General features: G+C 37.4%; 1 protein-coding gene across 3 annotated transcripts in view; it reads right to left on the bottom strand.

Annotated features, from left to right (window-relative positions):
- The window catches only part of Ints6 (integrator complex subunit 6), a 114,097-nt gene that overhangs the window by 17,828 nt on the left and 73,836 nt on the right, over positions 1-22,433 (bottom strand). For all 3 annotated transcript variants that reach the window (XM_032918051.1, XM_032918053.1, XM_032918052.1), the window contains exons 6-10: positions 7,733-7,916; positions 5,696-5,821; positions 5,035-5,189; positions 1,243-1,395; positions 656-788 (exon numbers count right to left, since the gene is read on the bottom strand). In XM_032918051.1, the coding sequence (XP_032773942.1) occupies positions 656-788; positions 1,243-1,395; positions 5,035-5,189; positions 5,696-5,821; positions 7,733-7,916 (751 nt within the window). The remainder of the gene's footprint in view (positions 1-655; positions 789-1,242; positions 1,396-5,034; positions 5,190-5,695; positions 5,822-7,732; positions 7,917-22,433) is intronic.

Below are 22,433 nucleotides of genomic sequence, written 5' to 3'. Positions count from 1 at the left end.
TAGCAGCAAGCCCCAGGTCCCCTAAGAGATTCATGGTGTGGCCAGCTACGGCCAAGCAGGCAAAGGTACTGGCCATCCGTCAAGCCTGCTAACCTAAACCTAAGCTCAAGCTCAGGCTCCCACAGTGGAAGGCAAGAACAACTCTCACAAGTGATCCTTTGACCACCAAACATGTGCCACAGCACATATGAGTACATGGTCACATAAACACATGTTCTCACACTAATTTAAACAACCAGACAACCACTGAGTGAATGGCTTCTTGAAAACAATGCCTGAGAATGACCTGTTGCTTCCACGCGTATACTCACACAAAACTGTTTTCAAAATGAAGAGTACATAAATTCTTAGAAATGTATTCAGATTTTATGAATAAGAGCATATTTTCTGCACTAAACAGAAAGTCTACCTCAGAAAGCATCACTGAGTAAGAAATTTTACTTGTATAAAGTTAGAATATTTAATTTTACAAGTTAAATATAGTAGTACCTGTTTGTAAAATATAAGGATTTTACATCAACTTTCAATTTATCACAAACGCAAGCAGATTATTATTAAAATGTCCTCAAGTAGGTTTAGCATTCTCACTAATTTTTAGCGATCAGACAGGCTATTTCTTAGCTTTCTGTAAGAGCACATGGCAAGAATGACTTACCTAAGAGAGGAAGGAGGACTGGGTAATTGTAAGGCATCACAAATAAGTTGACACAGGTCAGTGCTGTACTAGCTTTCAAGTAACCAAAGGGATGACCGAGTTCATTATACTTTGCACTATTGCTCACATACACCTGGTAAAAAGTAAGGTTAAAATTCATATTCAATAAACCTGCAGTGAATGATATGCAAACTACAGACTCAGTTTAGCTTGTGTGTCTATGCACACGCATGTACATGCAGGCGTGTGGAAGCCAGAGGCCAACACCAAGTTTCTCCTCAGTTGTACTCTGTCTTATCTTTTGACACAGCCTCTTACTTAACCCGGTGTTCTCCAGTTCAGCCAGACTATCCAGTGAATTCCAGTGAATTCCAGTGAATCCCGGGTCCTCCTATATCCTTCCCCACAGAGATGGGCTGTTGTACCTGGCTTTTTACACAGGATCTAGGTATCTGAAATTTGGACTACGAGGTCTGTGTGCTCTTACAACAAACACATTACTGACTGACCCATGTCTCTAGTCCCCAGTTTAGCTCTGTCAGAAACATCACTTAAACATTTGCTTCACTACAGGTTTTTCGGCTTACCTGCCAACATGTTTGAGGAGATTTCCTTTCTAGAATAAACTGAGTCAGTGGTGAAGGTTCCAGCTCATACTTGTCAAAAGGCAATTTGTCAATAACCATTGGTTCACAGTCTGTACAGGAAAACTTCACTACAGGATGAGATGTACGAGGTGGCTAGAGGGGAAAATCTTATTACTATTTATACAAAATACCAGGAATCAACACATCTCAAGTACCTTTCTTTTATCAAAGCTTACTTCTTCAGTCTTTTTAGTAAGTTTGATTTACTAGAAATACCATTAAGCTTGGAAAAAAATGTTTAAATTATGTAAATTACCAAAAAAGAAAAAAATTCATAAAATAAAAATCTATTTAAAATCAGTATTTGCAAAATAAATGTAAATTTTAGAATAAAAAATTCAACTAATTTAGAACTAAAAAGAATTTATTATTTTCATATCTAAGAAAGAAGAAATGTACAAAAGCCCATTAGACCTCATTTGTGGCAATTACTTATAAAGAGTAGTAACTTCCAAGCTAATCACATTCCTTTACTAATTTCTTCATAGGTAATAATCAGACACTATTTACAAACTGTGGATATAAAAAGATATAAATAATGGATATCTAATAAAAGACATAAACCTTATTTTTAAGTTAGTTTTCTTTCTGTATTTCCCAATGGATTCCTGTGGCTGGTTATTTCTCTGGTATAAGGTACCTAACACTTTATTTTAGAAGATTCTTGTCCCAGAGGCATAAAAAGCACAATGCTTTAAGGATCAAAACTATTTCACTTCTGTCTACAGCTATCTACTAGACATAATCTGACTCTTACATACATTGTATCTAAATTGTCTCCAAACCACAAGTTCTTTTCTAATGACCTCACCATTTTAACTGTCAAAGACTTAGATGAAACAACAGTGCAAGAACACAGGAATGGGGCACATGCTCAGTACTATCTGATGCTACCTTCTTTCTGACAATATTAAATCACCAATTTCAGCAATTAATCTTTCTTACCATTTTAACTCAGATCTATACACAACTGCTTTTTAACTAGTCTTCCTACTAGGTACTCTACTCCAATAATCCTGTTGTCATTTCTTATAGTTCCCTACTTGAATTTATGCAGTTAAAGTAGCAACCAATCACAAGGGGGGAGGGGTTTGCATCTTTAATTTCAAATAAAAGCCTCAGCTTTGGTCTCTAAGGCATTCCTCACTGGTGTCCTCAGCATCCTCGAGACTCCATGCTCCAGCCATGCTACCCATGTGCCGTTGCACCAATAGGTCATCATCTTTCTTGTCCCTGTGTTTTATGGACTACTTCATTATTTTCTCTCTTAAAACTAAAAAAGTCTAGAGAATGAGTGAGTTGCTAGGAACCAAACTCTGGGAGCGTTTTCTAGTACCCCTTCCCAATGTATATACTCAAAACACACACCAAGCAGTTAGGTCCCATTTCCTGACATTACCTGAGGCCTGCCTTCCATTATGTTAGCAAACTGTGCTCCACAATATGTATATCTGAGAATCTGCCCACAGACAGTGACTGGTCACGATAATAAGTATATTCTTGCCCTAGCTGCATTTTGTTTAAGAGTGTGTGTGTGTGTGTGTGTGTGTGTGTGTGTGTGTGTGTGTGTGTGTGTGTAAATGCATGTGTGAATGGGGGGGGTATAAAAATATTTCACCCAAATATCTTAACTTTAAATGAGTGTTTAAAACAATTTTTGAAGACAAGAGTCATGATCAAGAGGTTCAGTTAATAGAAAAATCACTTTTTAACTTCAGTAGCAAATATATAATTTGTAGAAATGTCATTACCCTGCTAATAGCCTTCAACTAACAAATTTTAAAGTACTATTTCTTAGGATCGTTCTCTTCCATCATTTTAGAAAAAACATTTTAGTGCCTCTTAAATGAATCCTATTACTAGCCCTGCAGGCAACCCACCTGCGCTTCTGACTCACCCCTCCTAGTGTGCACCAAGTTACCTTCCTGTAGTAGTGACTCCTTGAAGACGACCTTGATCAAATGCACTCTGAACGTGAATAGGAACACCTTACGGTCCCTAAACTCTGCATTTTAAACCACAAGGAGTTTGGTTTTTAACAGTCTTCTAGTTTTATTTACTGAACAGCAGTCTAGCTACTCCCCCGTGCTCTAAATGCACTTTATTATTTTTCACTTCCCTACTTTTTCTCACTTTCCATGAAATACTATAGATACTGTCGTCAGTGTCAATACAGTATGTGAAGTCAACAAAGATCCTTTATAAAGATATGGAAAAAATTTTAAAAATCTAGGAAAAAGAAATAAATATCACCAAAGAAATGGAAAGCTTGTTTATAAGAGCAAACCAAAAAATTACATACATTTAATAAGGAAAATAAAAAAAAGAATAAACAAGGTAACACAATGAAACTTTAAACTTTTACTTTCATGTGCCACTACATCTAAGGATGGAAAAGACTTATTAATAGATGTAAACTTGAAGTTCATATCTCAAAATAAAACTTAAGAAAATCATGCATGTCTATAGTTTAAAAAAAAAAGTACAAGTGGCTTACTTCAACATGAATAATAGTTACTCAAAACTCTGCAACAGAACCAACTTCTAAGAGTAATATTATTAGTGTCATGCCCTAGAAGCATGCCCTAGAAAATTCATCAGAAAAAATAGACTAAACAAGTCTGAATGGATATGATTTTGTTTAAATGTATTCTACTATAAAGAATACTGACTATGTCCCATGGTCACCCAACAACCATCATAAAAACAATTCATGTAGGTAAAATGAGAAATATCCCCACAAGCTCAACTTTCAAGATACGATATAACAACTAAAGCTGTGAAAGGTAAAGGTGTGCAAGTGAGCGTGCATTTCTAAGTCTACAACCTCAGAGCCTATAGGCAGGCCTTTAGGAGGTTGGTCTGGGACTGCTTGTTGCTAGTTTTTGTTGTGTAAACCTTGCCCCCCAAGTTACCCACGATGGGTTAATAAAGATACCTAAACCTGGGCTGGGGAGCAGGTTCCCAGGCTTGGAGTCTCAGAAGGAGGAAGGACAAGAGAGAGGAGGAAGGAAGAAGGAAGAAGTTAGCATGGAGTGGGTGGACCATGAGCACTGGCTACGAGGGACAGCCTGCTGGAGCAGAAGTGGCTGAGGCAGAACAAGGAAAGTGGTATCTTGGGGTTACAGACAAGGAAGTACACAAAATAGCATAGAGAGCTGATATCTATTGCTTTAAGGCGTATTATAAATATAAAGAGATTTTTGTGTCTTTTATTTGGGAACTAAATGATCTAAGGGGAGGTAGAAACCTCCAAATAATATTTACTGAATCAGAAACTATCACAAGTATTCTATACCTTCATTTAAATTTCAAATTGTACCAAGGATAAACCCTCATGCTACATTACATTTAAAATCCAAATAAAGAAATCTTCCTGCATTTACAATTCAGTATCCAAATATAAGCAACAAAATGGTAAGCTAGTATTAAATTTCAAGGGAAACAAGATACCTCTTTCTGCTGCTTCGTAAGACCATATGTGAAAGCAAAGAATGGCTTATTATGATAAGCACATTATATATTTGTCTAATTTCTGTGAATGAGCCACATTTAATTTAAATAACAATTGGACTTAATTCACTTCATACTCCAGGCCAGCTTGCGTTACCTAGTTAGTTCAACAAAGCCTGAGCTGCAAGCAGGACCTTCTCTTAAAATCCAGGGGCTCCATAAACAACATCATTGTCGAAATGGTCATTAGTAATTAGTCATGGTTGCTTGGGTACTTACTAGTGTGGGAGAATTCTGATCTGGCCAAAAAGACTCTGGAACAGGCCAATGGCCTATAGGAACCCCAGTTTTAGGATTTGGCCTGACATATATGAGTTTGTGACAGCTATGCCAAGGCTGAGATCCAAAAGGTCTTGATATATCTGGCTGTCCATCTATAGCAAAGAAGTTTGGACAAAGAAAATACATTAGAGAAAAAAAACCACTAAATCACATCCATTATTACTCAATAACAACAACAACAGAAATCCCATGCTTGTTGACTATGGGCTTTCCTGTTTCTTAAGTGGGAGGATGTCATGACTGCTGTGTTAGCTAGACTGCAGTTTGCTAGCTAGGAAAATCTGCTAATTTTCAATGTGATATTCCTTTATCTTCCACTTCTGTACCAATAGCAAATGTGTAACCATGACAACTGGCCTTGTTAATTTTATTTTTATTTTATTTTGAGTTAGGATCTCTATGTAGCCCTGCCTGTCTTGCTGGTCTCAAGCACAGAGGCCTACCTCCCAAATGCTTGGATTTAAGGTGTACATTACCACACCCAGCTGGCCTTGTGGATCTTAAGACGAACACACACATAACAAACTCACAAAGGGGGATGGGCAAGGCCAACAATTCAAAAATCAAATTCAGAATATCTGTAAGAACAATACAATACCTTCAGCAGGGGAAGGATCTGGTCCTGCCTTTTCAAAGTTTATTACCACCCCACTTTGTACTTTCTGCACCAAGGATTCCAGACACTGGTTAAGCATTCTTGGAGAACATACAGAGTATGACCGGCCTGAGATAAAAAGAATAAGATAAACTAGTTAGCTGTAAAAAGTCGAACTCCCATAAGGACTACAGTAGGGTTTGGGGGGGGGGGGTGTATGTGTGTGTATTAATAGAAATTAAGTGGTTGGTATTTCCCAATTTAAAGAAGAATAAATAAAAATTATTATTTCCAACCAACAGTCTCACTGTAGATGAGTATACAATTATACAATTTTCTTATTCTAACTACAGGTAAGGTAAATGGAGCATAGAAACCCTGGGTTAAGGAAATCACAAAAAAAAAAAAAAATATCAAGTATCTATCCACCTTTATAAGGCACTACTATTTCCAACTGTTAGTCAATATCTTTAACAGATATACATACACACATCTAGCAGTTACTCCCCAAAACTCTTATTCTTGCTTGACAAAAAAGATGGTAAGTACAAGTACACAGGAGATAATAATCATTCAACTGCCCTCCTGGCAGTTACCACAGAATTTCAATTATTTACATTTATTTAATATATAGATGGTAGGAATAAAGTTGAGAATGAATATATTTTGGTAAGTTTCTTTTGAGGGTGACACCTGAATCAGGAACCTGAAAAACAGAACTACCCACAAGAAGATCTGGAAAGAGAAAGAGTCGTAGAGAAGAAGACATACTGGATGCCTGCAAAAGCATTTGCTGGGAGCCTACACGAGGAAGACTGATTGATTTAGAGACAGGCCTAATACTGATTGTTTCTTACAGACTGGCTTTTCAATGAGACAGTACAGTATGGTGGAAAAGGGAAGCAGCAAGACCAGTAAGAAACCATAACACGTTAGTGTGTCTAGTCTGCCAGACCTGGAGATGAGGAGAGGTTCTCTGATGCACAGGAAAAACAAGGACAACTCCCAGATGCTTCATTTGTCCTGAGTTGGAGAAATGAGCTACAGGGCTCCAGCCACTGATGCACACCAGGGGAAGGTACTTTGGGGATGAAAGCAAACTAAAGGTATCCAACACATATCCCACTCAAAACATAAAGGCATCCTATGAAAACTTCCTTACAGGTTTTCCTACATTAAATAAATTTAACTTTGCCCCAACTTAGAAATTCTCTGACTCTTCACTGTTTCATTCATATGGTAGGTCTGTTATATGGAGGGTGGCCTGCCCTGCGTGCATGCACGTATCCATGTGTCCCTAAATAGTTGAGAATAAGCCAACCTCTTGACTTGAAGGTGTGCAATATACATACTTTATTTCCTCAGTTAAAACGACCCATTCTACAGATTTTTATGCTTTGGTAGAAATTATCAAACATTACAAGGGATGAAATTGAACCTAAAAATAATCATAGGAGGAACATTAAACAGAATAAGGTTCAGTTTATAAAGTAGAGAAAAAGTTGCTTTTTCTCTTCAGCTAATTTCAGATTATTGGTAAATTTTTTTGTAAAATGATTTGTTAATTCATTTTTTCTAATCTCCATATAAATCTTTGACAATTTTATTTTATATCAAGATTATAACTAGATTATATTTTTTAACCAATTAATTAATGGTCGTGCACAACATTTCTATTGTGAGACAGAAATACATTATGTAACCAGCTCTAGCCGGTCTGGACTCAAACCAAGCTCTGCGTGCTCAGTGTGGGATTAAAGAAGTATGCCACCACCCCAGCTAAATCACTAGTGATCTTCAGACAGCAAAGTTGGTCTAACAACCTTAACTACCACCATTTGCTATGTGGGCATAAAAACTAACATTCATGAAATACAGCACTTATCAAGACCACACCCCATCATTAACACGTGCAATTTTAAAACTACAGGTATGTCAATGTTGTTTAACAAACATAAACATGCAAATTGTGAAACGCACACTTTAGCACATTCAGATAAATTGTTTTAAGCCTCTGAGTTACTTTCAGCAAAGACATACCTCCTGTCACTTCACACATGGGTGTGATAGCAGAGTCATCCAAAGGCACACCTGTCAACTGCTCGGATTCTACTGACACAGTGCCAGGCAGCCGCAGCACTAAAGCAAACAGTCTCTGATCCCAGCGAAAAGGCTCCTTGGTCAGTTCACTTCCAGGCAAAGGTGAATTTAGAGGTAAATGGAGCTGAAAGTAATGGGAAAAATAAGTTAAGCTTTTCAAAGACTATGTTATGTGTATGTGTGGGGTGGGTGTGTTGCTGTATATATTGTCTGTATACCACATGCGTGCCTGGAACCCATCGAAGCCTACAACTAGAGTTACAGATGGTTGTGATCTGTCTCGGGGGGCTGGGAATCCAACCTTGGTTCTCTGCAAGAATGAACTTGAACCTGGGAGCCATTTCTCCAGCCACACATACTACTTTTTAAAGCAACTTTAAAAACACAACAAAACCACACTAAGTCTCTTATCACATCAAAAAACAAGTTTTACAAGTAAAAGCTTCAGATATATCTAATAACACATACTATTTTACTAAATAGTCTTAAATTGAAAGACAAAATATGTATTATTATAACTGGCTCTCTCTGTGAGAAAGGGGGTATAAATACAAAAAATAATCCAATAAAAAAATTATGATATATAAGTATGTACTGGCAGAGGACCCACATTTCATATCAGGGTGTACTTACAGCTACTTCTAATTCCGGTCTCAGAGGATCCAACGCCTTTGGCCTCCTTTGGCATACACCACTACACACCCCACACTCCCATAAAAACAAAAATAAATCTTAAGGGGGCTAGAGAGCTGACTCAGAGGTTAAAAGCACTGGTTGCTCTTTCAAAGGACCTAGATTTGATTCCCAGTACCCACATGGCAATTCACAACTGTTTGTACCTCAAGTTTCACAGATCCTTCTGACCTTCAAGGGCACACTACACATGTACAGTCATGTACAAAGAACAGCGAGTTACATTCAGGCAAAACATCCACACAAACAAAAATGGTTTTAGAACAAATCTTAAGACAAACAAAAACCCTGACTGATCGCTATCCCTAAAGTACAGTCTGCTAGTATAGTCTTTAGATGAGTGCAATTTCACATTTTCTAAATAGGAATAAAAAATGTAAGGAATTGTTAAGTCAGTAAGGAAATTTGAGTTTTAAACCAAGGTAGAATTGACAAAAGACCCAATTTAATTTCAGGAATCTTGGTGTAAGATTTCACACACAGTCACATAAATAAGAAGTAAATACACAAATTTACTTTTAAATGCACTAATCAAAGAGACTGGCTGAAGACATTTCAATTGTTACTTTAGGGCTCTTAAAAGAAGCACAGAACCCCCTCAAGCATTCAGAGGCTCTGCTAGAATTTCACATACACAGCTCAGCACATAAAGCTGCAGCAATGACAATATTAAAGTTGATCTCTGCTTGTACAAAGTCTAAGATGAATTTCTAAATTAAAGAAATAAAATAGGCTCAAGAATATTTTCAATACTTTAATAAGCATGGTTATTTCAATTTTATAAAACTATCCGTTTTTTAGTTCATGTATTGCTGCATTTCTTACTTATTCCCTTCCCTTAGCATCAATCATCAACCTCTTATCTCCCGGGAGGACAGGAATGTTTGAGTAAAGTTGAGTTAGAGTAATGGCTGGCAAGCAAGAACAGGTTAAAAAAAAAAAAAATCTGAGAAGACTGCATTATTCAACCTAAAATAGCTAAACTCCTAGTTAACATTAGTCACCAAGGGGAAGAATCTTCCTCAGTTTGACAATTAAAGACAACTGCACATAAGTCAAGAAAAACATAAAACTGATCAACATAAAATATGCAATAGAAATGGACACATTCTAAAATTTAAAAATGGAAAAAGACTCATGAGCAAATGCACACAGAAAATACAAACTAAAATATCGGAATGCTATGTTATACACATAAAATGAGCATTGAATACAAAGCAGTAAGAATGCCCACACTGCTGGTGAGCCGGTAAATATGTGGCCATCTGGAGGATGCTGATGTCATTTGGCAGTGTTGGAGATAAGCACAGACCACAGAATGCCACCGCCTAGAGGCACCCTTCTCTTCATAAAGTTTGGACAAAAAGTTTTAGAATATATAATCAGTATTAGTATGCATGAGACCCTAGATCCAATTACCACAAACTCTCATACAATGACATTATCTGCAACTTGAAAAGTGAAAACCCACCTATAACTAATATACATACTATGGTCTGTCGATCATTTATTCCATAGTTAAAGAGTAATCTAAATCTCAAAGATCCAACATGAAGAGATCTCAAAATAGTACCTTTTATAATATACTACTAAATTAAAAAAAAAAAACATATGAATGTACAACTTGGTTATTTTTTAGAAATACTGTGACCTACTAATGACCACATCTAGCCAGTACTTTTCCCAAACTGATATTCTTTCCTGGTTTTGAACTTTATATAAATTGTGGAACATGGTTTGTCTTAGAGGATTCCCCCTCAACAGTATAGGGGTAAGTTTCATAAAGTTTTGCATATAGATGTAGATCATCCCCATTGCTACATTGTGTTTATGTCAGTAAATAATGCTGTAACTTATCCATCTTTCGTTGACAGGAATTTCATTTCATTTAGTATATGAGGTCTTTGTGACAGGCACATGATGCTCAGTCGGAAGGCAAGACTATTAGTACAGTGGCACACTCTATGTCCAGCACTCAGAGAAGATTTGATAGGAGGATTCCTAATGTGGGACCAGCCAAGGCAACCCAGAAACAGTCTCTACAGAAAAAGGGAATGTTCCAAGCAGTGGTACTGATTTTTAGTCCTATAAGCAGTGTATGAGGAGAACTAGTTGCCTGCTTCTCTTTCACCAATGCTTAGTACAAAACTGTGCTTCATTAGCCATTTTAGTGTGTGTGCATGTGTGGACTGCAGTGGAGTCTCAATTTCCCTGGGATGTATAGAAGGTGACTGTCTTTTTATTCAACTGTCGGCCATTTTAATGACCTCTTTTGTGAATGTCCTGTGCTTTTTTTTTAGGGGGGGAGGGTAATTTCAACCACTGATCTATTCCAGGCATTATTTTTTTGTTGGATATAGGTACTGCAAATATCTTCTACTCTGTGACCCTTCATTAGTTCAGCATTATAATCTGATAAAGCCTTTATTTTTATTCTAATTAGTGTTCATTGTCCTTATAGATCATGAGAATCTAGCCCTTTTCTTCTAAAAAACACTTTAGTACTTACCACTCAGAATAAAACCAAAACTCATCCAGAATTGAGTGTGGTGTGACAATTACAAGAGATATGACAATTACCATCATGTTAACATTACCCTCTCATTGCTTCATTTGAACACAGCCACTTTTCTATGTTAGATGGCTGTACATGTAATTAAGTATATTCTTCAGTCAAAAACATAAAGGCAAAATGCAAATGATTCGAACAGAATGCCATCTCTATATAGGGGTAAAACAAACAAGTGTCATTTCCTATATGGTCAGCATATATGTGTAGTAAAGGACAAAATGGACAAGAAAACTGAACAAGAAGCACAAAAGTGGCATGCAAGAGAATGAAGACTGCACACATAGCTTCAGTAGTCTCTTCCACATGCTAAACTACACAACAAAAAACACAACTAAGTAAACATGGCAAAATATTTATATTCCTTATTCTTATGCAAAATACTTGGAAATAATGCACCATACTCAGGTAACTACAGAAGCCAACAAAGTATTAGGCAGTTATCCAGATTGTTAAACATGTCATTAGTTTATACAAAGTCAAAGACAAAACTTGACGTGTGCTTCAAAGAAATAGTAGATTAGGTAACTAACCTAAGGTTGCACATCTACTAAGGCCCTAAGAGATGTCTATTTGATCATCTAACTAAAAGCATGTGCTAATGCACTCGCCTTCCCTGCAGCCCGCAGCTGCCAAATGAAAATTTAGGTTTAGGTCATTCAAAGATGAAGAGCAAAATATGGTCCCAGCACTAAGAAAACTTGGTGTGAGGAAGGGAGTCATGGTATTTCAGGAATTTCTTTCATAGATGTACTTAAAATTAAGCTAACGAAAGAAAACCGAAAATCATAGTACCAGCAAGCTGTCATGAATTTCTATTTTTGTAAGAGATATTATTTAATCTTGAGAAATTTTGGTAAAGAATATTCAAACTTAAATATCTCAGGCCAGTTAGAGCTACACAGTGAGACTCTATCTCAAAAAACAAAATAAAACTAAACTATCCCCAGCCACCAGGTTAGAGATGTAATTCAATGGTAAAATACACGCATACTTTACATGAATGAGGCCCTAGCAATGAACAAATAGCCACCAATAACAATGCTACCTTTGCAGTGTTAATATTAGATGCTACATTGTTCTAAACCACACACATAATATTCACTTAATCCATAAAGCACTAATATGATCAGTTGATCCTCACTTCAAGATTTAAGTATAGAAGCACTTCAGCAGCCTTTTGGACGATTCACAGAGTAAGTGAGGAAACAGAATTAAAGTCCATGTTAGTGTGATTCCTGAGTCTATGACCTCTAACACTGGATCGTAAAACCTAACTATTATTGAAAGCACACACGCACACACGCACACACAAACACACACACACACACACTCCTTCTAAAAATCCAAATATTAAAACATTACTATTAATAGACCTAATTTTATTAAGTGAGAAAAAGCTTGAAACTTCATAAAAATAACTATTTAAAATGTGTATGGTGTTTGAACCAAGCTAGTGATTATAAACACCTACTGTGTCTACAATCTTCTTCTGAGCACTTTCGGGGCACTGCTCTGCTCTGCTCCTCTACTCGTCCCAGTCACCCTTGCAGCTAACAGGAAAGAGCAGCAGTGTCTTCCCATTCTTTGCTTTCTAATTCTCAAAACATGGGAAGTAACAATGATTAAAAATGAATGATAATAATGGTACTTTTGAGCGCTATTCTACTAAGATTTACATGTAGTTATAACAAGTAAATGGGGTAAAATCTTATCATTACTACACTTGCAGAGAAAGTAAGCTGTAGTGTGAGATTATACGTTCAGAACCATCTGTTTGTACAATGGCTTCAAAAAATCCATTATATAGTTATATTTAGAACATCTAAGATAAGACTATAAACTTTAGAAATTGGAGAAATCACATGACTTAGTAACAGTTACTTCTCTCATAGCCACATTATTGGCCTTTACAATACAATACAATCCCTTGGTAGCATTATCCTTTCCCCTGGGACTCCTTGATTTCTTATAAAAACTAAACTTCCAAACATTTTTCAGAAAACAAATGGCAGAACGGGCTGATGACAACGTAATGTATTACCTGCTCAAACCTTGTCTTTATTAAAGTGCAGTAGCCTATTTGATTGTGTGTGTGTGTGTGTGTGTGTGTGTGTGTGTGTGTGTGTGTATAAGAGTGGTAAAATGGAGTGCAAGTTGTAGCTTCACTGGTCAGTCTTTTGCTGAACATGGAGACAAAAAGTTTTGCCTGAATTGACTGGCCAGTCAGTTATGAGAAAAGTAACCAGAGGCCTGAGATTACAGACTTGTTGCAACTCCAAAATGCAGGTCCGCATGCTTATATAGCAAGTACTTCACTGGCTTATCCCATTCTTGATGGTCTTTTTTGACATTGGCTGGGATCCTATTTGTCTGTGACCTTGCTAAAATTGAACTAAAAGTTCTGTCTGTCTGTCTGTCTGTCTGACTGTGGGACGGGTATATATAAAGATATGAAAAGCCAAATAAACAAATGCAGGGATAATAGTTTTTAAATTGATTGAAGATTTATTTTATATTATTGTACATTAGCATTTTACTTGCATATAAGCATGTACACTGTATGTGCCTGCAGGTCCGAAGGGGATGTCAGGCCCCCTGCAGACTACTCTGCATTGTTTGTTATAAGCTGCCATGTGCTCAAGATATTTTTAGCTGTTTCAGTTTCTAAGTAAAGTGTATAAAATCTCAAATAACCATTATTTTTACACATTATCTACATTTTAGATTACAGAATGTAAGAAATAAACAGAAGCCAGAAACAATTAAAAGTAAATAGTTTTCCAGCAATCTCTAACTCTGGCATCTAGGTAGACATCTCTTGGTTGTGACCTAAATGGCTCCCAGCTGAAAACACGCTACTGTGTGCACTAACACTCGGACACTCCACTTCTCTGGCGTGCTCTGCTAACCAGCTCTGTTACTGATGTAATTGCAAATGTATGTCCTTTCAGAACGTACTTCCCACCTGAGCTTTAATGGCCTGTTTACTTGGCTGCCCATCTTACTAGTTTAGTGAGGGAAGAAAAGACAATCTGATTCTTTTCTTTCTCCCCATAACATCTGCAAAATGAAACTGAAGAAATGAGTAAGAGTGGTAAACTGGAGTGCAAGCACCTTTCAATGAACTCTACCTCCAACTCAACACCATATATATACAGGCATACATATACAGACATAAACATATACATATATACATATAAACATATACATATATACAGGCATGCATATACAGACAAACAGTTTTATAGAATAAGTATGAGGGAGCTGGGCATGGTGGTGAATGTTTAATCTCACTACTCAGAAGGCAGGCAGATATCTGTGAATTGAAGGTGGTTTTACTCTACATAGTAGGTTCCCTGCCAATCAGGGCTACATAGTTTTAAAAAACAATGCGATATTGAAACCAAGTAGTCCCATCTCCAGAAACACAGGCTTAACTCTACCCAGTGCACATACCTAGCTCTCCAGATAGCATGCTTATGCACCCAGACACAAAGGATAAAGTAATGAGCTACAAAAGCCACCCACCCCTGGAATGCAGATAAGGTGGATAAAATATTCCCTGTCAGATGCCTATCCTGTTCGGCACTCACAATGAAAATTTACTTACATTGGACATAATCCATTTAGAACCAATCAGAATACAACCTCTTAAATTCACACTTTACTGAGTTATATAAGGAATTTGACTATCGTTTGTTGTAATTTTTTTACCTAACAAAGCAAACCATAACATTTTTTGTAGTTCTGCAGGTTCCTAGTGCCCATAAGCCTGGCAGGGTATCAAAGATGTAATTAGGTCTAATTGTTACCGAGTAAGACCTTTTTAGAACAGCATAGAGATCATAAATCAAGCTGTGGGTTATTTAATGAAAGGTAATATGTTACACACTCTAACTTTTTGCCTTCAAGAGCACATCAGTAAGGAACTGTAGCATGTGCAACAGTAAAGCAAGAACCAGGCACAGACAAGCAATTATCTAGGGGAAATGAAGAAAGGCATCCCAAGCAAGAGTAACAGTTACAACTGCATGAAGGTTGGGGAGTTTAAGACAGAGGAGGAACAACAGCTCCCACAAACACACACACTTAAGACTGAAAACTAGACTTTAGTACAGAAAGGAAAGAGCAAAAGAGAAGAGATTAGAGACTTACAGAATTCCTTTAAGCCTGGCATAGTTGCTCAAACCCATAACCCAGGCAAAAAGGCTAAAGGAGGAGGGTCACCATCATTTCGAGATCAGCCTGGGTTATGGAGTAATACCTTCCCTCCAAAAGAAGCAGAGACATAGAGAAAGAAAGGAGGCCAAGAAGAAAAAAAGACAAAAGTGAGGAAGAGGTGTAGGAAGAGGAAGAGGGAGTAGAAAAAGGAGAGAGAACAATAAAAACAAATACCACAACCCTCAAGTAGACTTCAGCTAGTGGCTTATAAAATAAATGGGTACAAGTTTAGTAAGAAGACAAACAAACAGCTGAACATGCAGGGATATCAGTAGTCTGGTCAAGCCTAAAGAAAGTATTAAAAAAAAAAAAATAGGTACTTTTCTTTATCTAGGTGTCTGCTAGCCCACCCACTCCAATTACCCAAATGGCACTAATTCTTAGCCATTCTCCCCGAGTTGCTATGGTAAACAGCATAGTGTACCCCAAATAATCTAAACTAAGTCTTACTAAGTTTCAAGAGGCTTATTTTTCCCTTGTGGAAAATGCAAACCATGTAAAGAAACTTGAACCAGATTGCTGAGTGATGGAGACAGAGACGCTCCAGAAGAGAACCTCAGCTACTGGTCAGTACCAAGAGCCCAGGGAAGCATGCACTGACCCACATGCGCCAAAGAAATACAAGTTGGTGTAAGCCAGTAAGTTTCAAGATGATATGTTATACACCACTTAATAACTACAGGCATCATCAAATTTGGAGAAATTCCTATGGCTTCCCTCTTCTTCTCTGGCTGCTCCTGTCTTCTAGTCTCAATCCAGCCTCAATTCCAAATACCTACGCTTTAAATGTTGAAGATCTGTAGGGCTTAATCATGGGCCCTTGCCAGTTTATACTTGGCCCAAATCCACCTACTCACAGGTTTCGTTACTATCTAAATTTAGATAATATTCAACTTAAATATGCCTAGCCAAATTCTCTTCTCTGAATACCAAATTCTCTGCCTGACATTCGTTCTTAAATGACTCTAAGATACCTCAAACCTAAGCATTCTAAAGTCACTCTTCTTCCGTAAGTCTTCCAGCATTCGCTAGGCCAGGAAATGAATGGTATCATCATCTACACAGTTCTTTAGAAGCCATTTTCCTGCCCTTTAAGCCTTAAATACAATTTATGACAGTGACTTTTACTAATTTGACTTCCTAAATATTTCTTTAAATTGTGAGATTTGTCATCTCTTTTACTACTATACCACCTCCTTGACCAAATTGCTAAAATTAACAGCAGTGCCTACTTGGTCTTCCAACACTTCTCTTCTCTTCTCCTCTTCCCCCACCACTACACAAAACTCTGAATGACAATTGCCTGTCTTGTTCCTGCTAGGCAAGCTCTCACACACTGAGCTACATTGCCAGCTCCTGATTCTTCTGTATTAGCACCATCATTACTTAGCATGGTTCAAGCTCCTTGCCCAGCGAGGCCCAAACTTCTTTTCCACCTTTGTCAACGCTCCAGGTGCCATTAGCCTTGTTTCAGTTTCTCATTCTAAAAACATTCCCTTCAAAGAAAGGACTCCCTCTGCCTGGTATTATCTTCATTTATATATTCTATAATAAATCTTACTCTCTTCAGATCTTTTCTTAGACAAAGACTCATTCTGCAGCCTACGTTGGCATAGGAATCCTATCTCAGCCTCAGGTCCTGGAACTGCAGATTTGAGCCACAACACTGGCTTCTCTTTACATATAAACAACCCATGACATCACTGACTAGAGCTAACATAGTTACTATACGCCCTCATAGCACATTCCTCCCTTACTCCACCCTAATTTGTTCCCAGTGCTAGAGGCAGAGCCCGATACCTCATAGCCTGAGCTAGATACCATTCACATCCCTCCATTTTGGGAGAATAAATGATGAATACAAATTTACTTTCATCTACCTTATTATTTTTAAAATTTTTATCTTCTCCAGTACCCCAAGGCAGGACTCCTATTCACTTTGCCCTCCATTCTATCTTAGACTCTGATGTCCTAGATCATGAATTGTTCAATAAATATGGTTCAATGAAAATGAAAGGATTAATAATGTGACTAGCTGAACTGTGAAGGCACTGAGGAATCTACTCAACAACTGAAAACAATGGAATAGTTTCAGCAGAGTAACATACACCACAAACGGCATATTTTAGAGAAATTCTGCCACATGTGGCAGATTAAAGGTAGTCATGAAAAGAGCCAGGACGGCAAAGGTGTTAGTAAAGATGCTCGCCTCCAAGCCTGATTCCCAAAACCCACAGAAGGCAGAAGAATTAATTCCCACAAAACAACCTCCATGCACGCACCATGGCACTCATGTATTCATTCATGCAAAAAGATAAATAAAATTTTAAAAAAGAAAAGCAGGGCTAGACATGTAGTTCAGCTGTAAAAAGAGCACTCACTGATCTCCTAGAAGACCTGAGATCAGTTCCCAACATCCATATCACGCAGCTCACAACCACCCGTAACTCTAGTCCAATGGATCCAATACCTTTTTCTGGCCTCCTCAGGCACCTGTTTTAATGTACACATAACCACACAGCCATACATAATTGAAAAATAAACATAAATGAATAGTTTATTGTAAACAGAATGCACTAACACTTGTCTAGCATAGGTTTGGCCTGAGATCTAACTCTCAATGTAGGAAAAAGGAAAGAAAAGGAAAGGAAAGGAAAGGAAAGGAAAGGAAAGGAAAGGAAAGGAAAGGAAAGGGAAAAGGAAAAGGAAAAGGAAAGGGAAAAGGAAAAGGAAAAGGGAAAGGAAAAGGAAAGGAGGGAGAAATGGAAAGAGAGAGGGAGGGCAGGCAGGAAGGCAGGAGGGAGGGAGTGCTGGGTCACTAAAACAACTAGTAGCAATGGAAAAAGATTTCGGAGGCAGCAGACTGATTGCTAAAGGAAAGGATCTGACACCAAAAACAAAGTAATGACATACAGCCTAGTATTGAGCCCTACAACTTTAATGTTACCTCTACAAATGATAGGAACTACTTAACTCCTTCAAAACCACACTATATAAAGCATGACTTACACTGTGAACTAAGTTTTAAACATCTCCCACCAAAACAATCAGAACATTTTTCTCAAAAGATGTGCAATATTATCAACTCTTAAGAATACAACTATATCCATGTTTGTTAACTATATCCCAAACTATCCCGAATATAGCATAAAACATTCAACCTGGAACAAATCATAAACTATTAAGTCAGAAAGTTAATTTAAAGCATATAGGTAAAGAAAAGCAAAGTAAAAGCTTTATAAATGTATCATTTTTGGTAAGCCAAAAATCATTGCTGGGTAACAATTCTCCATTTACTGAACTCATATAGTAAATGTAACTTCATCAGATTCCCTGTTTAATTTAACTCTCCTAACAAATCTATCACCTATTTATTAAGAGTCTACAGAAAAGCAACAATCTAATATATTTCTTTGGCTCACCAAACTTAATATTGAGCACACATAAAACCTCTCCCTGAGCAGCACGATGACTGAGCAGTGGCAGCCTTGCTATCATCACTAGCCTGACCATCTGAGCTTCATCCCCAAAACACATGTAAAGGTAAAAGGAAAGAACTCACTCTCCAAAGCTATCCTCTGAGCTCCACAGGAGAACTGACATGCTCAAACCCTCTATGAACACACACACCATCATTAAAATCCCAAACATAGTGTATGATTAGTCATAAAAGTGCATGTCTAGCTCCTTCTTTCACATAGAATTTTAGTTTGAGAATTTGAGTCTAAATCTTTTCCAAAAACTGGTCTAAAGCTTTTCTCAACTCCTTTCAGCCATCCAAGATGCAATCCACAGACCACAGGAAGCTCAAGAAGGATGACCAAAATGCGGATGCTCCCACTACTTCTTAAAAGAGGGAAAAATATCCATAGGAAGGGATATGGAAGCAAAGTTTAGAGCAGCGACTCAAGGAACAGCCATTCAGAGCCTGCCCCACATGTGGCCCATATATATACAGCCACCAAAACTAGGTAAGATTGATGAAGCTAAAAAGTGCATGCTGAAAGGGACCAGATAAAGATCTCTCCTGAGAGACACATCCAGAGCACGTCCAATACAGAGGTCAATGCTAGCAGCAAACCACTGAACTGAGAACAGGACCCCCATGGGGGGAATTAGAGGAAGGATTGAAAAAGCTGAAGGAGCTCGCAACCACATAAGAACAACACCACCAAACAACCATAGCTTCCAGGGACTAAACCACTACCGAAAATCTATACATGGACTAACCCAGGGCGGGGCAGTAAAGGGGATGTATGGGGGGGGAATACCTGTATGGGGGAGGGGGGAGGGAGGGAATGGGGGTTTATGGACAGGAAACTGGGAAAGGGAATAACATTTGAAATGTAAGTAAAGAAATATAGCTAATAAAAATTTAAGAAAAAAAATTTAAGCAGAGTACCAGTATGTAGTTATCATGACTATAAATTTAAAAACACCTTATAGTTTTTAAGTATATCTAGAAATGATAATGTAAAGACTTTGCTTAGTGTTTTCTAGTAGACAGATTTTAGAATAATTTTGTATTTGCTTTATTTCAAATGTAAACTCTAAGTCAAAATAATGCTTAAATTTTTAAGTATGGCTTGAAATAATTTTTTGACTACTCAAAACAATTCCTCATAGTTGCTAAAACAATTATAATACCACTTAAAGCTCTGAGTTTAACCTCAGAAACCTGGAATTTTAGCCTGCATTTATTTACCCTGACTGGTACATGTTCACTGATCCAGGTAATAACTGGTGACCTTTCTCAGATCCCCGTTCCCTCTGTAGACCGGGCTGCAAGCCTCTCTCGCCTTTACAGTAGAGTGCGAGTTTGCAGGCAGATGCCACCGCACCTGGGCTGTGTTTTGTCCTCTTTAAGAATTAGGAAGGCAATTTTATGTTAAATTTCTGTAAGACTTAAAGCTAGGGGCTCTGACTTAAATAGCTGTGCAGAGTAAGCTGAAAACTGTAAAACAAAACACAGCTAATTACTGACATTAGACAAAGATTCTTAATATCCATCACTTTACTTACTTCTGTACACATTTGAAAATTTCAACAATAAAAGGATTTTTAACCTATTCTTTAGAACAAACACTTGGAAATACAAATCAAAACTTCTGTGGAAAGGAAACAGAACAGAAAGGAAAGTTTACTTTTATTACCACCTCTCCAATGAAGCTCAGCAACATAGTTCTATTAAAAATCATAAACTTAAAGCAGAATTTAAAATGCTTGTCATTTTGAGGTATTACTCTACAGCAGATATTCAGTTCCAGTACTACTCAGTTACTATCTACTCCTGTGAGAACATGCACCGGCCTGGTGTGACCAGACAAAGGTATATGTACACCGGCCTGGTGTGACCAGATAACAGGTGTACATACTAGTGTTATCAAATACTGGTTTACAGTACATGTGTCAAGCTCATACACTGACTGCTCATAAATACTGCTGAGAAAATTGAAGATGTTGAATATATGAGAATAAGCACTAACAATGAATAAGAATAACAAAATATTAAAAGGCATCCCTTCCCCAGCTGTTTTGACTGAATTCCCAATCAGAACATCAAGTAAACTCTCTTGTAAGATTTACCAATCCTGATTCCAAGTTTAAATGCAGATTTAAAGCCCCTGTTAGATAAGTCAATCTGGAAAAGTTGGAAATTTTCAAGACTTAGAAAAACAGAACCCTATGCTCTGGGTTTTAAATAATGCAGATCATGGTCCCTCACCAAGGCATTTCTTCTGACTAAATAAACTGCTACAGGCCACTTTAACCAAGTCCTCTGAAGGCACACAGACTACCTCAAAAGACAACCTTTACACCCCTGTTAAGATTTAAAAATGTCTCATCTTTGTTCAATGATAGCGGAGACTTTTAAAAGTCAAAGTAATCTTAAGATGTCATTGTTGTACTCATTCTAAAGAACTCTAAACCTCGTAACAAGATAGAATACATTTAGATCTCTAATTAGATGCAGAGCCACAATCAAAACTTGGCTTTCAACAACTTTGAATAGTGCACTTTAAATAACTTAAATTTGAAGTGCATACAAATATGAATACATAATCTATTTTCTCTTTTAGATTAAAAAAAATCCTAATTCTGTCTGTTGACAAGGGGGGGGGGGAGGTTAATAGGAAAAATTACTCCTAAACCCAGGAGAAACCTGACCCAATTTTAAGCATGAGGCAAAAATGTAAGCTTTGAACACATTACACAAGAAAACAAAGAAACATTCAAGTTTTTAAAGTAGAATTTCTTTATTATTCCTTTGATTCCAGATCTTTACCTGAGTCTTAATCTCTCCTTCCCCCTTCAATCTCCAATAATCTCAATGTAACCCACACAGATATTGGTTAAATTGTGACGTTCTACTTGATGACTGCTGATAGGAGTTGTCCTGCCTAAGTCTGGAGTAACCTTCATATAAGGAAGACTCTCATTCTCCAAGTCTGCTGCTTTTCTTCAAAGTCAAACCTTGGTTGCAAGATGTTTTGTAAAATAAGCCCATTTATCATCAACTATCCACCAAAGAGAAGCAATTGAGACCAGCACAGCATAAACAAGGCACTCTACTTCGGGAACTAATACCTAATTAGACCTATCTTTAAAATACAAATCTATCTGTTTTTGTTGTTGTTGTTATTGTTTTCCAATTAGATCAGTAAACCAACTAAAAAAATAATCTGCCAAGATTCAACCAGAGCAATGGCTCTCAACTTTCCTAATACTGTGACCCTTAAATACAGCTTCTTATATTATGGTGACCTCCAACCATAAAATTATTTTGTTGCTACTTCATAACTATAATTTTGCTGTTATGATTGTAATGTAATTATCTGACATGCAGGATATCTGATAAACGACCCCAGTTTGAGAACCTCTGAACTAGAGGCTTCTTAATTTGTCATTTGTTACTGGAGAAAATATGCATTCAAAGAGAAAACAACCCTGTATGGTAGCGAGTGACACACACCTGTAATCCCAACATTTGGAAAGCAGAGGCAGGAGATCCAATTAGGTTACATGAGACCCTGTCTCAAAAAGCAAACAAGGCACTCTGCTGCTATAGGAAGGGCAAGAATTTATATGTCCTTATGTAACTCGAAACAGAAAGCTAATATCTCCAGTCCCAGTTTCTCAGATTTGCTTAGGTAA

This window comes from Rattus rattus, chromosome 12, assembly GCF_011064425.1.
Source record: "Rattus rattus isolate New Zealand chromosome 12, Rrattus_CSIRO_v1, whole genome shotgun sequence".
Classification (NCBI taxonomy): domain Eukaryota; kingdom Metazoa; phylum Chordata; class Mammalia; order Rodentia; family Muridae; genus Rattus; species Rattus rattus.
The sequence above is the reverse complement of the archived record's forward strand: the minus strand, read 5'-3'. Positions and strand labels throughout refer to the sequence as shown.